We start from the raw sequence: 13603 nt of genomic DNA on the forward strand, positions 1-13603 counted from the left end.
CTGAGGAAAACATTTTTTTTATATATATTTTGGGGGGATATTTATTATAGCAAAAAGTAAAAAATATTGCCTTTTTTTCAAAATTGTCGCTCTTTTATTTATAGAGCAAAAAATAAAAAACGCAGAGATGATCAAATACCACCAAAAGAAAGCTCTATTTGTGGGGAAAAAGGGACGTCAGTTTTGTTTGGGTGTAAAGTTGCACGACCGCGCAATTGTCAGTTAAAGCGACACAGTGCCGAATCACAAAAAAGTGCTCTGGTCAGGAAGGGGGTAAATCCTTCTGGGACTGAAGTGGTTAAAGTAACGCGGTACTGTATCCCAAAAAATTGGCCTGGTCATAAATGGGGGGGGGGGTAAATCTTCTGGGGGACAAATGGTTAAGGTATTTTAATTTTATTTCATATATGCAATGATTGCTGTTGAGCTGGAACAGATCTGCTATTCTGTGGTAACTTTACAGCGTGTCAGCTGACCAGCCTGATAATCGGGATTGCGCACTGCACATGCGCAGTATGCACACTAAGCGGCGGGGACGCGTAAGGGAGACAGCTGATGCTTCTGTTTACTTCCTGTGTGCTCCGCCCACTTCCTGGTCCTTTGCCGATCTCACTTCCGGTAGCCGTTAGTGAATGGGGGGGTATTAGTCGCTGAGCTATGGATGATGACCTGCTGCTGGCTGTCCGCTTACAGGAGCAGTACGATCGGGAGGCGGAGGGACAGACATGGCGCCCCTCTCAAGAGACTGTCGGTGCTGTAGATCGGCCCAAAGATCTCTCCATAGTGGACCCGTCCTGGGAGCTGCTGGACCCCAACCCGGACATCCATGCCTTGTTCCTCCAGTTCAATCAGATATTCTTCTGGGGGAAGCTGGTCGGGGTGGAGGTCAGGTGGAGTCCCAAGATGACTCTGTGAGTGGGGGCAATGGGGGGGGGGGGTCATCAATAGGTAAATGTGTGTGTACAGCCAGGATCTGATCACCTGGAATGTTCTATACCTTCTATTCCATCATCATTGTCATCACTGATTACCTCCACACTTCCTACCAGTGGCGGCCCATCCATGGAGGCGGCTCCTACCCCCACCACCACCACCACCTAATCCATGCGCCCGACCCCTAATCTACTAGCACGGATTAGAATTGGCTTCAAAAAGGGGTGGGCTCAGGGCCCAGAGCCCTCCCAGTTGTGTGACAATAGTGAATGAATATTCGCTATTGTCTTCCTGATTTTCCTCCCGACTAATCAGTAAGCAGTTCCTGTGACCCGATTGGCCAGGGAGTCTCAGGACACACTTCCTGTTCGCCCAGGAGGCCCAGCTCTTAAAGTGGTGTTCCGGCCGAAATGATACTTTTTAAATAAAAATACCCCTATAATACACAAGCTTAATGTATTCTAGTAAAGTTAGTCTGTAAACTAAGGTCTGTTTTGTTAGTTTATAGCAGTAGTTTGTTATTTTATAAACTTACAGCAGGCCGTGGCCATCTTAAGTGTGGGCATTTGAAGCCAGACTGTATTTCTTCCTGGATCTCATCCTTGCAGATCTCACACATGCTCAGTGCAGCACAAGCAGTGTAATAGGTTTCAGGTCAGGTTTCTATAGCAATGGCAGTTTCAGAGGAAGTTGCCGCCCCTTCCCAGAAGGCATTGCAAACAGGAAATGATGCGATGGGCCGCGGCCATGGAGGAGGAAGTGAAAAATGAATACAGCAGATATACAGTAGGTGCTGAGAAAAAAAAATACCCAATTTGTTTACAGTGCACAGTTTAGTGAGGGATGCTGAAGAGTTGTAAAAGTGAGTGGAACTCCACTTTAGGTCTGTCTCCCACGGCAGGGTTTGGTTTTAGTTTGCCACCCCCCCAATATATTAAGCACCGACCGCCACTGCTTCCTACAAAGAGAAGGTGTCATTTCATATCATTGCAGCTTCCATCCCCTGTATCACAGCGTCTTCCTTTCCTTTCATCACATCTTGTGTGTGTTTTTGCTTGCGGCGTCTTCTGCCGAGATCAGTAGAAACTACGGTTGCCACCTCATCCCTTTAAACCCGAACATATATGAATTACACAGGTTTTGAGGCTAATTTAATGCAGATAAGGCACAAAGTGAGTTTAATTACCACCTTTATCAGCCACAGAACCTGTGTCATTTATATTTGTTCGGTTTTAAAGGGATGAGTTGGCAACCCTAGTAGAAACACATTAAAGCAGAACTTTACCCATAACAACTTGATAAAATTATGTTCTTTAGCAAAGATTATACATGAATAATTATGCATCCAAATTAGTGTGTGCTGTAAATTGCTTCCAGCAGTGTTCCTGTTTCTTCTTGTTGGAGGCGGCCATTTTGCTGAAGCCCTGAGCCCCTGAACAGCAGTAAATCATAAAGCGGAACTAAACCCATCAATTTAACGGTTTCAAAAAACAGTTACATTCCTGAAATGCCAGGATTGCTAACTGTCACATTTTCTTGTGTCCTCAACCAAACTGTTAAACCATCAAATGGCTGGTGTCATAACTGATCACACATGCAGCATCATGGCAGTTGCAGATCAAGCAGAAGCAACTTCCTTGTCTGTGAAGGATAGAAGGGTTTAAAGTGTTTGTTACCCCAGCATTTTATATTCCTGATATGTGGCTGCTGTACCAAGTACTTGTATGAAAAAGTCTCCTTTTCACTTTGTATTGCTTCCTTTGTATGAAATCCCTGGTGATCCTGCCAGTCCCTCAGCTTCCCTATTAATAACTGACTACATTAGACAGGACACAAAGTGATCAGTCCTCTAGTTGTGCTGGGAACTCCGCCTTCACTTCTCCAAAGATCAGACTTGTCCTGACACCCCCCTCCTCCTCCCTGCACAGCCATTCACTGGGAAGCTCAGTGTGCTGTTGCTTCTCCTCCCTCCAGCTCTTACGCAGCTGAGAACAGAGGGAATGTGATCACTTATAGAAAAGGGTATTTATAATGTTTTTTTATATCTATACACAAATGTTTTACCTTTTTATTCCTATTTTAAACTGTTTTTTTTTTTTTTTTTTTTTACAAGATGAGCTTTTACAATCACTTTAAATCTGCTTTAAACCTTTCTCTACAAAGTTCGAACGTCATACGGACTTGATCACGGAGGGTTTCGCACACACATTCTGGTGGCTTCAGCCACTGGGATTGTGTGTAAAACTGGCAGGGAGACACCTGCCTGTCAGGTGAAAGCATTGGCTGCTGCTCGATCACTTACACACACCCCCGATAACCCCCTTAATACTGTGCCATTAGTTTATACTGGGTGAGTGGTGGGTTTACATCCACTTTAACCGGTTCAATACCGGGCATTTTCACCCCCTTCCTTCCCAGACCAATTTTTAGTTTTCAGCGCTGTCGCATTTTAAACGACAATTGCGCGGTCATGCGATGTTGTACCCAAACAAAATTGACGTCCTTTTTTCCCCACAAATAGAGCTTTCTTTTGGTGGTATTTGATCAACTCTGCGGTTTTTATTTTTTGCGCTATAAACAAAAGAAGAGCGACAATTTTGAAAAAAACACAATATTTTTTACTTTTTGCTATAATAAATATACCAATTTAAAAAAAAAAAAAAAAACACATTTTTCCTCAGTTTCGGCCGATACGTATTCTCCTACATATTTTTCGTAAAAAAAATCGCAATAAGCGTATATTGGTTTGCGCAAAAGTTATAGCGTCTATAAAATACGGGAAAGATTTATGGCATTTTTTAAAAAAAAATTATTTATTTATTTTTTTTTTTACTAGTAATAGCTGCGATCGCGATTTTTTTTCGTGACTGCGACATTATGGTGGACACATCGGACACTTTTGACCCATTTTTGGGACCATTCACATTTATACAGCGATCAATACTATAAAATTGCATTGATTACTGTGTAAATGTGACAGGCAGTGAAGGGGTTAACCACTAGGGGGCGGGGAGGGGTTAAATGTGTTTCCTAGGGAATGCTTCTAACTGTAGGGGGAGGGGACGCACAAGGGGAGGAGACCGATCCTCTGAACTGACAGGACATGGATCTGTGTGTTTACACACACAGATCCATGGTCCGGCCCAGTTAACGGGCAATCGCGGGTGCCCGGCGGACATCGCGGCCGCCGGGCACACGCACCGCGTCCCGAGCAACGCGGCAGGCGCGCGCGCCCCCTAGGCGGCCGGGAACCCGAGGCCGTCATATGACGTCCACCCAGGATGGGAGATCCCATCTGTGGACGTCATATGTCTATAGGCAGGTAGGGAAGTGGTTAAAGGATAACTAAACCTTCATTTAAAAAAAACAAACATGTCATAATTACCTCCTCTGTGCAGTTGGTTTTGCACAGAGTGGCCCCGATCCTCCTCCTGGGGTCCCTCAGCGGCGCTCCTCCTCTTCCCAAGTGCCCCGTTGGAGAAGAGCTCTCCCTCGTGGCACTCGTGCGGGTGTGCTCCCGTGTCCTGCTGCTGTATCTATTGACACAGACAGCAGGACTCGGCCCGGCACCCAAGTCAATTGGATGTGATTGACCACAGCAGGAGCCAATGGCTGCGCTGCTATCAATCTATCCAATCAGGATCCGAGACACCAGCATGGGCTGGTGTGCTCGTTCTCGGTGCTGGAATAACCGGACACTGGGGGGGGGGGTGTTGCACTATAGAAGGTTTTTCACTTTAATGCATAGAATGCATTAAGGTGAAAAACCATGAGGGTTTACAACCCCTTTAACGCCTTCACGTCCCCGCTATAGCCAAATGACAGCTACAGCGCGGACCTACTTTGCCGGGATGCCGTTATGACGTCTGCCCCTTTGCGCGCTCCCCGCGCGTCACTTGCGGTCGTGCGCGGCGCACTCTATGTTCACCGAGTCAATGAGACTCGGCTGATCACGGATCGGAGTGAGGGGCCGACTGCGGCATCTTTCCACATGATCAGCTGTCAGCCAATGACAGCTGATCACGTGATGTAAACAGAAGATCGTTAATCTATTTTTTTTTTTTCTCACGCTGTCAGCGTGAGGAGAAAAAAAAGCCGATCTCCAACTTCTGTGAAAGGGACATTGGTCCCGAAGAGGAAGAGGCACAGCCACATCTGTGCCCACCAGTGTATATCAGTGCCACCTATCAATGCCCCCCAGTGGTGCCAATCAGTGCCACCTAGCAGTGCTGCCTATCAGTGTCACCTACCAGCGCCCATCGCTGCCACCTATCAGTGTCCACCAGTGCTGCCTATCAGTTCCCATCAGTGCAGCTTTATCAGCGCACATCAATGAAGGAGAAAAATTACCTGTTTGCAAAATTTTATAACGAAATAAAAAGCAGGGTTTTTTTTTGTTTTTTGTTTTTTCAAAATTTTCGGTCTTTTTTCGTTTTATTTAACAAAAAATAACAAACCCAGCAGTGATTTAATACCTCCAAAAGAAAGCTCTATTTGTGGGAAAAAAATGATAAAAATTTCATTTGGGTACAGTGTTGTATGACCGCGCAATTGTGATTCAAAGTGGGACAGCGCTGAAAGCTGAAAATTTGGTCTGGGCAGGAAAGGGGGTTTAAGTGCCCAGTAAACAAGTGGTTAAGGTTTGATATGTTGGGAATCTATTTACTCGGTGCAAACCTTATCTTTTAAATTTTACCAAAAATGTGGGTAGTTTATTGCAGGGCTTGACAAATTTGTTTGGAATCTAGGAGCCAGGTAAAAAAGTTAGGAGCCAGGTTTTTTTAACGACCAACAAAGCTTTATTTTCAATATAAAAGTTAACCACTCTTAACCACTTCAGCCCCGGAAGGTTTTACCCCCTTCCTGACCAGAGCACTTTTTACAATTCGGCACTGCGTCGCTTTAACTGCTAATTGCGCGGTCATGCAATGCTGTACCCAAACGAAATTTGCGTCCTTTTCTTCCCACAAATAGAGCTTTCTTTTGATGGTATTTGATCACCTCTGCTGTTTTTATTTTTTGCGCTATACACGGAAAAAGACCGAAAATTTTGAAAAAAAATGATATTTTCTACTTTTTGTTCTAAAAAAAATCCAATAAACTCAATTTTAGTCATACATTTAGGCCAAAATGTATTCGGCCACATGTCTTTGGTAAAAAAAATGTCAATAAGTGTATATTTATTGGTTTGCGCAAAAGTTATAGCGTCTACAAACTAGGGTACATTTTCTGGAATTTACACAGCCTTTAATTTATGACTGCCTATGTCGTTTCTTGAGGTGCTAAAATGGCAGGGCAGTACAAAACCCCCACAAATGACCCCATTTTGGAAAGTAGACACCCCAAGGAATTTGCTGAGAGGCATGTTGAGCCCATTGAATATTCATTTTTTTTGTCCCAAGTGATTGAATAATGACAAAAAAAAAAAAAAAAAATTACAAAAAGTTGTCACTAAATGATATATTGCTCACACAGGCCATGGGCATATGTGGAATTGCACCCCAAAATACATTTAGCTGCTTCTCCTGAGTATGGGGATACCACATGTGTGGGACTTTTTGGGAGCCTAGCCGCGTACGGGGCCCCGAAAACCAATCACTGCCTTCAGGATTTCTAAGGGCGTACATTTTTGATTTTACTCCTCACTACCTATCACAGTTTTGAAGGCCATAAAATGCCCAGATGACATAAAACCCCCCCAAATGACCCCATTTTGGAAAGTAGACACCCCAAGCTATTTGCTTTGAGGCATGTTGAGTCCATGGAATGTTTTATATTTTGACACAAGTTGCGGGAAAGTGACAATTTTTTTTTTTTTTTTTTGCACAAAGTTGTCACTAAATGATATATTGCTCACACAGGCCATGGGCATATGTGGAATTGCACCCCAAAATACATTTAGCTGCTTCTCCTGAGTATGGGGATACCACATGTGTGGGACTTTTTGGGAGCCTAGCCGCGTACGGGACCCCGAAAACCAATCACTGCCTTCAGGATTTCTAAGGGCGTACATTTTTGATTTTACTCCTCACTGCCTATCACAGTTTCGGAGGCCATGGAATGCCCAGGTGGCACAAACCCCCCCCAAATGACCCCATTTTGGAAAGTAGACACCCCAAGCTATTTGCTGAGAGGCATGGTGAGTATTTTGCAGCTCTCATTTGTTTTTGAAAATAAAGAAAGACGAGAAAAAAATTTTCTTTTTTCAATTTTCAAAACTTTGTGACAAAAAGTGAGGTCTGCAAAATACTCACTATACCTCTCATCAAATAGCTTGGGGTGTCTACTTTCCAAAATGGGGTCATTTGGGGGGGTTTTTTGCGACCTGGGCATTCCATGGCCTCCGAAACTGTGATAGGCAGTGAAGAGTGAAATCAAAAATTTACGGCCTTAGAAAGCCTGAAGGCGGTGCTTGGTTTTCAGGGTCCCGTACGCGGCTAGGCTCCCAAAAAGTCTCACACATGTGGTATCCCCGTACTCAGGAGAAGCAGCAGAATGTATTTTGGGGTGTAATTTCACATATTCCCATGGCATGTTTGAGCAATATATCATTTAGTGACAACTTTGCGCAAAAAAAAATAAAAAAAATAAAAAATTGTCTCTTTCCCGCAACTTGTGTCACAATATAAATTATTCCATGGACTCAACATGACTCTCAGCAAATAGCTTGGGGTGTCTACTTTCCAAAATGGGGTCATTTGGGGGGGTTTTGAACTGTCCTGGCATTTTATGCACAACATCTAGAAGCTTATGTCACACATCACCCACTCTTCTAACCACTTGAAGACAAAGCCCTTTCTGACACTTATTGTTTACATAAAAAAATAATTTTTTTTTGCAAGAAAATTACTTTGAACCCCCAAACATTATATATTTTTTTTAAAGCAAATGCCCTACAGATTAAAATGGTGGGTGTTTCATTTTTTTTTTTCACACAGTATTTGCGCAGCGATTTTTCAAACGCATTTTTTGGGGAAAAAACACACTTTTTTACATTTTAATGCACTAAAACACACTATATTGCCCAAATGTTTGATGAAATAAAAAAGATGATCTTAGGCCGAGTACATGGATACCAAACATGACATGCTTTAAAATTGCGCACAAACGTGCAGTGGCGACAAACTAAATACATTTTTAAAAGCCTTTAAAAGCCTTTACAGGTTACCACTTTAGATTTACAGAGGAGGTCTACTGCTAAACTTACTGCCCTCGATCTGACCTTCGCGGCGATACCTCACATGCATGGTGCAATTGCTGTTTACATTTGACGCCAGACCGACGCTTGCGTTCGCCTAAGCGCGAGAGCAGGGAGGACAGGGGTGCTTTTTTTTTTTTTTTTTTTTTTTTTTTTTTTCTTTATTATTATTATTTTTTTATCTTATTTTTAAACTGTTCCTTTCATTTTTTTTTTTTTTTTTAATCATTTTTATTGTTATCTCAGGGACTGTAAATATCCCCTATCATAGCAATAGGTAGTGACAGGTACTCTTTTTTGCAAAAATTGGGGTCTATTAGACCCTAAATTTCTCCTCTGCCCTCAAAGCATCTGACCACACCAAGATCGGTGTGATAAAATGCTTTCCCAATTTCCCAATGGCGCTGTTTACATCCGGCGAAATCTAAGTCATAAAATGCTCGTAGCTTCCGGTTTCTTAGGCCATAGAGATGTTTGGAGCCACTCTGGTCTCTGATCAGCTCTATGGTCAGCTGGCTGAATCACCGGCTGCATTTTCAGGTTCCCTGTTGAGACAGGAGAGCCAGAGAAAAACACGGAAGACGTGGGGGGGGGGGGGGGCATTCCCTCCCACTGCTTGTAAAAGCAGTCTAGAGGCTAATTAGCCGCTAGGATTGCTTTTACATGAAAGCCGACCGCTGGCTGAAAAGAATGATACCAAGATGATACCTAAACCTGCAGGCATCATTCTGGTATAACCACTCAAAGTCGTGAATGGCGTACCTGAAGAGAAAAAAATGGTTAACAATAAAGCACAGTAAACGGTAAGGTATAAAAAATTGCATACCTGAAAAGCAAACATGATAAAACATAATAACAATAAAACATTGCAGAATAGAATACAGTAAAAAAGAACAGAACAATAGAGAGAGAGAATAGAGAGAGAAAGAACAATAAAACGACAACTATTTTTTTTTTATTTTATATTTTTGTATGTGTTTTTTTTTTTTTTTTTTTTTTTTTTTACACTTTTTTTTGTAACTAACTTTTATAACTGTAACCGGTTCCAGGTTCGGGTCTCTCAAAATGCGATGGCATCTTGGGAGACCCTGTGAAAGTGTGTCTAGTCTGTGCAATGCTGTACCCTACGCTAATACTCAACTAGTGTATGGTAGCGTTCAAAATATTCACCAATGCAAAGACCAGGATTGTCAGGACAGGAGGGACAATAATAGCGGGTGTCACGCCTATATCCGCGCTTGCTGCAGACACGACATCTTTTTTGGGGGTTCGTTGGGTAGGGGTACTCGGGAGGACATAAAGAAAATGCCTCTCATGCAGCCGACTGCATTTGGTTGGGGATGTGAATGGGGGAAGTACGGGCGCTGCAGAAGTGGTGGGTTCCCAATTAGGATTGGCGAATGCAGCAGGAAGGGCACTATGGGCACGACGGGCCTGTGTTTGTCTTCTTGGTGGCAGCGGGACACTACTTGTGCTTGTCACCTCACCAGCTTGAACTGCACTTATGGGACTCGCCACGTCACCAAGTGTTACTGCAGTGCTGGTTTGACTACGACCGGGGTGTACTAGGCCGCTGGTGCTTGCCAGTTCACCAAAACGCTACCAAAAAAACTGTTAGCGATCGCAGAGATCAGGCCTGACTCTGCGAACGCTGCAGTTATGCGTTTAGTGTTTTGTAAGTGTCAGTGATCGATCGATACTGCACTTGGGTGGGCTGGGCTGGGCCGGGCGGAGGGGCAAAACGCAGGTGCTATCAGGTATCTGGGCTGATCCCGCTAACACTGCGTTTGTGGGAACCCTAAACTGCTGGGGACGCTAGTATAGATCTGATCGGATCAGATATTGATCCGATCAGATACTATACCACTAAGGGAGGCGTATGCTGCGTGCGTGGGTGTTAGCGGTACTGGTGCTAACCTGACGCTGCCTGGGGCTGGTGCTTGCCAGTTCACCAAAACGCTACCAAAAAAACTGTTAGCGATCGCAGGGATCAGGCCTGACTCTGCGAACGCTGCAGTTATGCGTTTAGTGTTTTGTAAGTGACAGTGATCGATCGATACTGCACTTGGGTGGGCCGGGCGGAGGGGCAAAACGCAGGTGCTAGCAGGTATCTGGGCTGATCCCGCTAACACTGCGTTTTTGGGAACCCTAAACTGCTGGGGACGCTAGTATAGATCTGATTGGATCAGATATTGATCCGTACAGATACTATACCACTAAGGGAGGCGTATGCTGCGTGCGTGGGTGTTAGCGGTACTGGCGCTAATCTGACGCTGCCTGGGGCGACGCATATCACCGCCGGGCGACTGGGGGGGCTAAACCTTTATTCGGTAATAAACGGCGGGTGCCCTGACACTATAAAAAATAAACAAACTAACCAGCGTCACTCGTAACAGTTATACGGTGATCAGTGGTGAAAGGGTTAACTAGGGTGCAATCAAGGGGTTTAAAACCTTTATTAGATAGTATATGGGGGTCCCTGACGCTATAAAACGCTGACGGCGAACCTAAATATTTACGTTCCTAACTAGCGTCACCAGTGACACTAATACAGCGATCAGAAAAATGATCGCTTTGTGACACTGGTGACAGGGGGTGATCAAGGGGTTAAAACTTTATTAGGGGGGGTTAGGGGGGTATCCTAGACCTAAAGGGGGGTAATACTCACTGCCCTAACACTGTAACTGTCACAAACTGACACTATGCAGTAATCAGAAAAAAAAAAAAAAAAAAATACTGCTAATGTCAGTTTGTGACGGGGGGGGGGTGATCGGGGGGCGATCGGGGGGGGATCGGGGGTGTAAGGTATGCCTGGCATGTTCTACTGTGTGTGTGTGTGTGTTGTGCACTCACATGTCTTCTCTCCTCGGCGCTGGGACGGAAACTGCCAGACCGAGGAGAGATGACATCACATCCTCTGCCTGTGTGAAACTACACACAGGCAGGGGAGGATTCCTATTGGCTGGGAGCGATCGCGAGGGGGGGGCCACGATCGGATGGTCTCCCCCTCGCCTCCCGACGCTCCCAGTCAGATGCCGACCGCCGGTGGCACCGGGGGGGGGTCCGATCGGACCCCCCGCCCGCGGGAGGCAGATCACGTACAGGTACGTGATTCTGCCTGCCCGTGCCATTCTGCCGACGTATATCTACGTTAGGCGGTCGGCAAGTGGTTAAAATAGCGAATAGCACCGCTAAAACGAAGGTAAAGCGGTGCTAAAAATAGCACCGCTTTACCGCTGACACCCCCGCGTGTTCTAAGACCCCTTTCACACCGTGCCGCCTATAGCGTCGGCGGTAAAACGCTGCTATTTATAGCGGCGTTTTACCGTCGGATTTGCGGCGCATTTCGGCCGCTAGTGGGGTGCTTTTAACCCCCCCCCCGCTTGCGCCCGAGAAAGGGTTAAAACCGCCCGCAATGCGCCGCAATAGCAACGTTCTGCCGGCGGTATCCCAACGCTGCCCCGTTTATTTCAATGGGGAGTAGCGTTGGAGGAGCGGTAAACACACCGCTCCTTCACCGCTCCAAAGAAGCTGCTGACAGGACTTTTCCTGATGTCCTGCCAGCGCAGCGCTCCAGTGTGAAAGCCCTCGGGCTTTCACACTGGAGACAATGCTGCAGCTGTTTGAGGGCGGATTGCAGGCGCTATTTTTAACGCTATAGCGCCTGCAAAACGCCCTCAGTGTGAAAGGGGGTCTAAGGCTCGATTCACACCTATGCATGTTGCTTTTGAGCGTTTTTGGAGGTTTTTTTTTCATGCTTGCCACGTTTTTGAGCAGCGTTTTTGCCGCGTTTTTGCCGCGATTTGCGTTTTGCGTTTTTTTTTTTTTTTTTTTTTTCATTTTTTTTACAGTCTTAAAAAAAATTACAAAAAAAAAAAAAAAAACGGCAAAAACGCACCAAAAACGCACCAAAAACGCTGCAAAAACGGTGCACTTGCGTTTTTGATGCTTGTCCATTGAAAACCATTACATGCAAAACGCTGCTTTTTGCATGAAAAAAAGTCCCCGACCCTTTCCAAAAACGCAGAGATACAAAAAAGCATTGATGTGAACATGTTCCATAGGAACCCATGTTAAAAAATTCCCGTGCATTTCTGCAAAATGCAAAATGCATCAAAAAACGCGCTAGTGTGAATGGGGCCTAAAGGTCCAATCAGGTCCGCCTGAAAAACTGACAGGCGAACCTGATCAGACAGCCTGTGTGAAAGGGGCCAAGCAGGGAGATGACAAATAATACATTCATTTTAATTTTAAGAAAAAAAAAAAATAAACAGTTTTCACTTAAAAAAAATAAAAATAAAAACAAAAGCTATTGCGCTGCCTCCATTAGCATTGCATTAGCATTGCTGGTTGTAATACCAACGGCCACCACAAGATAGCGCCAGATTCCAGAAGGACCGAAGAAGGCCGCAAAGCCGCGGCCTCAATTACAGGCCAGCACAGCCCGACGCGATCGCAGGGGGGGGGGGGGTCGGAGTCCACACGGAGACAGGATACCCCCAGCTGTGCCTCCCCAGGCGCCAGGCCGCTAATTCTAGTCGCAAATGTGACCTGGCGCCCAGGGTTTGTGGAACCCTGGTTTATTGCATTTGTTTGCCCTGAAATTCACTTTAGTGTGTCTTTTACTAACATTTTGCAGTAATATTGTGTGACATAAAAAATTGAAACTACCACTATTTTATTCTCTAGGGTGTTTGCTTTCAGAAAATATATATAATGTTTAGGGGTTTTGTGTAATTTTCAGAGATACAATTATTTTTTAAACATCATGTTATTTATTATTTTTTAAAAGCATGTGCAGAGAGAGAGAAAGTGTATTACTGGATTTTAAAAAGTATAGGCACTTATTTTTAATGTTTTATATAGCTATACCTGCAAAGGGGGGGGGGGGCTGAAGTGATCTAGCAGGACTTAATTTTTTTTTATTTGCTTGGTATAAAATCTGGATAAACAAAATTGACATCACCTTTAGAGAGCACAGTGCCCCTGGCTATAGTAAGTTAGGCCCCTTTCCATTTGTCCATTTTTCAGCTCTCCTTTTTGTGGATGGAAAACTGAAAGTAATAAATCCCATGAGAATGCATGGAACACCTGTGCGGGTAAAAACAAACTTGCATGGGCATACACATTGATACAAGCTCTGTGAACCAGACCTTACTCATGTAAACAGGTGTCATCAGTATGTTGTCCATTCAGTAACTCGCATTCATGCACTAGGGCCAATTTAGACAGGATCCAAGTAACCTATACATATTTATTGTAGAATCATGGCTATTTAAACATGTGGGCATGGTCAAAACAGATGGAAATGGAATGATACTGAATGGAAGACGGATGTGCAATCAAATGTAAAATTATCAGCTGTTTATATGTATTTTCTGCATTTTTCATAATGGTGCAGGTATGTGAAAAGGGTCTTAAGGTTGCAGTCACAGAGAGCAAAGGATAAATCGGTGCATAATTCAAATCAAT

General features: G+C 44.4%; 1 protein-coding gene across 1 annotated transcript in view; it reads left to right on the forward strand.

Moving 5' to 3' along the window:
• The first annotated feature begins 552 nt into the window (after positions 1-552).
• Positions 553-13603, forward strand: part of SPRTN (SprT-like N-terminal domain) — a 29306-nt gene continuing 16255 nt past the window's right edge. The window contains exon 1 of the mRNA XM_073627977.1: positions 553-911. Within this exon, the coding sequence (XP_073484078.1) occupies positions 658-911 (254 nt within the window). The 5' untranslated portion in view covers positions 553-657. The remainder of the gene's footprint in view (positions 912-13603) is intronic.

This window comes from Aquarana catesbeiana, linkage group LG04 (genome assembly GCF_042186555.1).
Source record: "Aquarana catesbeiana isolate 2022-GZ linkage group LG04, ASM4218655v1, whole genome shotgun sequence".
Classification (NCBI taxonomy): Eukaryota; Metazoa; Chordata; class Amphibia; order Anura; family Ranidae; genus Aquarana; species Aquarana catesbeiana.